This window comes from Antechinus flavipes, chromosome 1 (assembly GCF_016432865.1).
Source record: "Antechinus flavipes isolate AdamAnt ecotype Samford, QLD, Australia chromosome 1, AdamAnt_v2, whole genome shotgun sequence".
Taxonomy (NCBI): Eukaryota; Metazoa; Chordata; class Mammalia; order Dasyuromorphia; family Dasyuridae; genus Antechinus; species Antechinus flavipes.
The window spans coordinates 331343261-331349260 of NC_067398.1; the positions used below are offsets into that span (position 1 = coordinate 331343261).

At 38.4% G+C, this 6000-nt stretch overlaps 1 protein-coding gene across 2 annotated transcripts in view; it reads left to right on the forward strand.

The window, feature by feature from the left end:
* CACNG3 (calcium voltage-gated channel auxiliary subunit gamma 3) overlaps nucleotides 1–3824 on the forward strand; it is a 120143-nt gene extending 116319 nt beyond the window's left edge. For both annotated transcript variants that reach the window (XM_051967399.1, XM_051967407.1), the window contains one exon: nucleotides 2720–3824. In XM_051967399.1, coding sequence (XP_051823359.1) covers nucleotides 2720–3231 — 512 coding nt within the window. In that variant the 3' untranslated portion in view covers nucleotides 3232–3824. The remainder of the gene's footprint in view (nucleotides 1–2719) is intronic.
* The last annotated feature ends 2176 nt before the right edge of the window (nucleotides 3825–6000 follow it).

Genomic DNA, 6000 nt, shown 5'->3' on the forward strand with positions numbered 1-6000 from the left:
TTAGTTGATTAACCATTGTTCTGCACCCACTCCAATGCATAAATCTTTAGAGAATTTAACCCAAACACAATAACCTCAGCAGCATATCAAGAAAGAAACCATATTCTAAACTAAACTGGGAGTGACAGAGCAAGAGGGCATTCAGAAGGCAAGATAAAATCAAACTGTGAATTTGAATGTGGCCCTAGGCTTAAACCTCCATAACATTATACTAAAATATGACAATATAATCACCTTACTGATACTGAGGAGTTTTAGAGAAAGAAGGAGTAGAATCTGAGGGTTTTGGGGTCCCTCGTATTGGGTCACCATAGTCATAATATACAAAATAATGAGAAAATGAGCTACTATCATTACTCCAACGTGGCAATAAAAGAGCCAGGAGTCAAATGACCTATATTCTTGACCTTGTCTTGACTAACTGTATGATGTGATACAAGTCACTCACTCTTCTAGCCTCAGTTTTGTCATGAGAGGACTCAAGTATATGGTACCGAGTCACTTTCTCTCTTGAATCTCAGGTGACTTATTAGAAAAATGAGGAGGTTGGATCTCTAATGTCCCTTCCAAATGTATAATTCTGTGCTCTATGTTCCAAAGTTCCTTCTACTTCTAACAGTCTATCACCTTATACATGCCAAGGCAATCTAAGGACATACTAATTCTCCTGCGTTATATTGATATTCTCACTATTTTTATCTATTAATTCTTCCGGGACTATAAGCAGCTGAAGGACTGTCAGTCCAAAATCCAAACCTTTCATCTTTAGACTAAACAGACACATGGGGAACATTTAGCAGTATAAGAAATAGTACACTTTATTTGTTTTTTGGGATCATTTTAGCTTCTTCTGCATTTCTCAAAGCCCTGGACTCCAGACTTGAAGCATTTTCCCTAGTACACCTCCTTTTGAAAAAGTCTCCCCTTGCCACATGACTACAGAGTACGCTAAGACTCACATAATACCAGGGCTAGAAAGGGCCAGAGAACATAGGATTGCCAAGCCTGGAAAGGCTTTTAGAGATTACCTAACCCAAATATTTCACTTTTCTAATAAGGAATCTGAGAAACAAAAAGAAGTGACTAGTGAAAGGTCACACAAGAAAATTGGTGGCAAAGGCTATAAAATGAGAAGGCCCTCTGTTCCCCCCACTCTAAATTGATAATGCTATAACACCAAAAGCAATCATCTTTCCAATCTATGGGCAACCTGAGGGACACTCAATTTATGAACTGATAAAAACCACAGGTATCAGAGTCCAAGTCTGAAGCCCCTACTAGACAACGGACAGTTGTTCTTTGTTCCTCATTTCATGATACCTGGGGATCTTTCTTACCAAGAAAGGAAATTCTTTCTCATAAGTACATTGAAGAGAGCTTCTGTGTGTGTGTGAGAGAGTGTGTGTGTTTCCCTCGCCCTTCTCCCCCTGTCCCTCCTCTCCTTTCCCTCTCTTTCCTTACTTTCTTTCCTTCCTCTTTCCCTTCTTTCCCTCTTTTTTTCTTCCTCTCTCCCCTTCTTCCACCTCGCTTCTCTCACACACAACACACACACATACATACACACACACACACACACACACACACACACACACTACTTGCCTCTAATGTCACCAAAAGACTGGAGGGGTATACCTATTGTCCCCAGTTAGTACACCAACTACACTATCCCTAAGAAAGAGTGACATAGGGCACAAAACAAATATAATTCAACTTTTTTTTACAAATTAAATAGGGACCAGCCAGAGAGCCCAATTAGTAAGCATAATGTCAGTTTTGTAGAGAAATGTCTTTCAAGTTCCACAGAGCCATTATATATGAACCTTTTGGAACACAGCTTGATGTGAACAAACAGGAAATGCATTGAACTCTGATTCAGGAAGATATGGCTTTAAGTTCAGGTTTAGTCACTTAAGCTCTGTGATTAAACCTGTCACTTCTCTATAGACTTCTCTTAATATATGTATAAAATAAAATACAGGAGGTAAGTCTAGCTGATCTCTAAGGTAAGGTATTCTAGCTTTTGTGTTCTGAGTCAACATTTCCCAAAGTAATTTGGCCATAGAACACTTGGAAAATAATCTTCTCCCCCTGCTTAAAAAAATCCATATAAATACTGGCACAGGGAATTTGGGGTCTAAGACACCACCCAAAAAAGAGGTTGGTTAGGGAAATTTGGGAGCCAAATAAAAAAAAAAGCTAAATTTATTTTCATGCCTAAGAAATAGTGTTTTGATAGATGCATAATTTTATATTCAATATTTTCAATGGAGAAATATTGCTAGCATCAACCTTTTCTCTCATTACAGGGAAATGTTTAGAATGTTATTCCAAGGTCATAATACTCTATGAACTCCATTCTTCAGATTCTACTGGCTCAGTAGAGTGAAAGTTCCTTAAGACTGGGGACTTTTTCTTTGTATCCTAAGCATAAAGCAGTGTTTTACAAATAACAGATGTTTAATAAATTTTTGTTGAATTGAATTAACCTTCAATGCTCTATCCTTTTTTCCAAATCTAACTTTCTCTGGTTTTGTTATTTGCAGTACTTCCCAAGGGACAGACTTTACAAGAATTTACAGAAACATTTATAACTTACCAATAGCCATTCATAGGTCTCCGATTCTCTCAACACACTTACTATAAATGTTTCATAGTTAAGTTTAGCAAGGATACTTTTGTTTCCTATAAAAAGATACATTTTTCTGTTTCCTTCTTTTAGGGTTAAGTAATATCATCGGGATTATAGTTTATATCTCAGCAAATGCTGGAGACCCTGGCCAAAGTGACTCCAAAAAAAGTTACTCCTACGGCTGGTCCTTTTATTTCGGGGCCTTATCTTTCATCATCGCAGAAATTGTTGGTGTCATCGCTGTGCACATATACATTGAGAAGCACAGGCAGATCCGTGCCAAGTCACATTCCGAGCTGCTGAAGAAATCCACCTTTGCCCGCCTCCCACCCTACAGGTACAGGTTCCGGAGGCGATCCAGCTCCCGGTCCACAGAACCCTGTTCCCGAGACCTGTCCCCTATCAGCAAAGGCTTCCACACCATCCCTTCCACTGACATCTCCATGTTCACCCTCTCCCGGGATCCCTCCAAGGTCACAATGGGGACCCTCCTCAACTCCGATCGAGACCATACGTTTTTACAGCTCCACAACTCCATTCCCAAAGAGTTCAAGGAGTCACTGCACAATAACCCTGCCAACAGGCGCACCACACCTGTCTGAGTGGACCTTGGCCCTCTGCCCTCTGCCCAGTCTTTCCCATGCCCAGTGCAGCCTTTGGGAGAAGTGTACAGAGGTGTCTGTCAGATTGCATGGCATAGTCCCCGTGATGGTATTACCAGTGAAACCCTTGTTTATAAAGAATAAAACCAAATGGGCCTCAGCCCTCCTTCCTTGCCCCCAGTCTTTCTTCCTCAGCCCTCCTTTCTGAGACATTTTCTCTTTCTGAGGTCCCAGCCTGAAAGCCAATCCTACATGACCAATCAGGTCTCTCAGTGCCAGATGTTCCCTCCTCTTTCTTCATTGGCTAGAAAGATTTTGGCCTTCTCTCCTCCTCCATCAGAAAGGACTTAGAGGAGTCCCAAATGGATTGGGTGAGGGCTCCACCAATCATGTGAATAGGTGTATATCCCTATCATCCATCCACACTGAGCCTCTGCAGATCCAGGGACTGGGGAGTCCCATCCTAGGGGGAATCATTAACCTGATAGTTACATGTTACAAGAAATTGCCTAGAAATCAAGAACGTCCAAGCACCGACACGGCTAATGTCATGAGCGCTTGTGTTATTAAAAATGTTGCCTTGTTGTAACCGACTGAACTGGAGTTGTTTTGTTTCTTCCTTGTCTTTGCTGAACAAGTTGTTCTCTGGAGCTGGAGAACAAGGTAATCTGAAGCTGAACTTCTACCAATCACCTAATACATTCTGCTTAACCTGATTGATCTCTGGCATTCTATTCAACAATAAACCTTTCCATGTGTCAAACATTTTCTCAGCCACTGCTATGTATAGACCTTTATCCTTGGTCCTGAAGGTAAGAAATAAAAATGAAAAGAACACAGTCCTTCCATGATGAGGCTCACAGTCCACTGTCAATCAAAAAAGATCTATTTCAATGTTTACTACATATAGAACACTGTTAGATATGGCTAAGAGAGAGGGAAGGGACATAGGAGAAGAAGTACCAAATATAGGTAAAACAATCTTTGTCCTTATGAAATGCATAGTCTAGTAGTAGCTGAGGGAATAAAACACATAAATAAACATAATACAATTGAGAGAATTGCAGAATGAGAATGCAAAATATGACAAAAAATCACTATTTTAAATATCAAGGAGATACTACACAAATTCCTATATTCAACATATTTATTTTCAATTGGAAATATTATGAATAACTAACATTTGCATAGCCCTTTAAGGTTTACAGAATATTTTCATGCTTAATTTCATCTGATCTTGAAATAACTCTAAAAGGTAAATGTTATTAATGTATGTAGATTAAGGGACAGAATTTTAGAAAAATTTAGTGACTTATCCAGCATTGCATAGCTAGTAAAGGTCTAGAGTGGATTTAAAAATCAGGTCTTCTTGACCCCAAACCCAAACTCTGTCTATAATGATGTGTCTTCAATCTCTTGATAATGAATTCAGAAGATCTGGGTTTCAGACCTGACTCTGAAGATATTTAGGATACATCATCCCCTCTGAGCCTTTATCTGAAAGGAAAGACTAGGACTAGAATTCATTAATATCCCTTCCATCTAACATTCTATGATTTGTGAAGTAAATAGAGTTGTAACAGAGTACTTTTGTGGTTACAAAGGAAGAAAAATAATTTTTTGATGGGAGAGGTGGTATTCGGAAAGGAATTATGAAAAACTTGAAAGAGGTGATATTTGATCTGGGATTCAAAGGACAAGTAAAATTTAAATAGAGATATATGGGGAAAAGAAGAAAACGATATTTCACGTGTTTGCTAACACATAGGTAAACACATGAAGGGACAGGGAAAAAGATGTCAAACAATTCAGTTTGATAGGCATAGAGGGTTCCTGAAAGATTAGGTCAAATAGGCAGGTAAGTATCAGATTATGGAAGATGTGGAATACCAAACAGACGAGATAAATGTCAATCAGTAGGCATAAGGAATCCCTTCTTAGCAGGGCAATGAACCTACCTGAAGAAAAAAAGACAGAGGCTATCACCTACATGTGCCCAATGTCCAGATCTCTCTTAAACTCTAGATTTAAGCCCAAATCTCCAGCCTACTATGTTAATTGTCAACATGACCAAAATTCAGCATTATTATCTTTTATGTCCAAACCTACTTCTTTTGACCACATATCTGTCATTTAATTTTCACTCATATCCAAATTTTCATTTTTATCTAACATTTCTCTCCCCCTTATCTCAATGTAATCATTTAAATCATGCCAAATATCACCAAGTCCTACTGTTGATTCTATCCCCTCTTTTCTAGATTCACTGCCACCATTACTTTGTGCTATTGGGTAAATCATTTAATCCTCACTGAATCAAATTTAAACCCTTTACCTTAGTATTCATGAACCTCCACAATCTGAGACATAGATATATTTCCCTTCCCAAACCTAACACCTCTTCAAACTAATCACACATTACTTCTCTGTTCTCTCTTCAAGGAGTTTGCATTCTAATATCTAGAGTAAGATACAACATATATATATATATATTCTATATTTCATCTAAACTAAACTATTCATTGTAGTCAGGTTATATTTTGGGAGTGCTACTGTCTTCTTGCTTTTGTTTCCATGTTTCCCATTAATTTTCACTTGTTGAAATTCCATCTATTCTTCAAAAACCAGTTCAAATGATTCTTTAATTAGTCCCCCTCCCCCAGGGGAAATTATCTTTCTCTCTTCAGTTGTCATATATTTTGTATCTCTCTTCCATTCTTCCATTTTACATTGTCATTCTATATTTGTCATACCTTCGATTGGAAGGTA